This window comes from Chaetura pelagica, unplaced genomic scaffold (genome assembly GCF_000747805.2).
Source record: "Chaetura pelagica isolate M959 unplaced genomic scaffold, ChaPel_1.0 scaffold1939, whole genome shotgun sequence".
NCBI classification, from domain to species: domain Eukaryota; kingdom Metazoa; phylum Chordata; class Aves; order Apodiformes; family Apodidae; genus Chaetura; species Chaetura pelagica.
Genome location: NW_009954670.1, coordinates 13,291 through 13,569, shown reverse-complemented (window position 1 = coordinate 13,569; position 279 = coordinate 13,291). Strand labels below are relative to the sequence as shown.

At 71.0% G+C, this 279-nt stretch overlaps 1 protein-coding gene across 1 annotated transcript in view; it reads right to left on the bottom strand.

The window, feature by feature from the left end:
- The window catches only part of LOC104395861 (SEC14-like protein 2), a 3,567-nt gene continuing 3,288 nt past the window's right edge, over positions 1–279 (bottom strand). The window contains exon 11 of the mRNA XM_010005606.1: positions 1–134. Coding sequence (XP_010003908.1) covers positions 1–134 — 134 coding nt within the window. The remainder of the gene's footprint in view (positions 135–279) is intronic.

The following is a 279-nucleotide window of genomic DNA, read 5'->3' as shown; positions in this document are numbered from 1 at the left end:
TCACAGGCAGACATTGATCTGCTGGCTCAGCTCCCTCTCCAGGTCCAGGATCAGGGCATCAAAGTCCTTCAGGTTGAGGCAGGACCCGAAGGGCCCCTCAGGCTCCTCGCCCAGCTCGGCCACCAAGAGGGTCCCTGGAGGGGGGGACCCTTCCCCTCTGTCCCCTGCAGCCCCCTCCCCATGGCCGGTGCCCCCGGGCAGCAGGGGCAGGGGGTGGGGGCAGATGCTCCAGTCCCCGGCGTAGCGGTTGCTGGGGGGGCTCTCGGGGCCGCGGGGCCG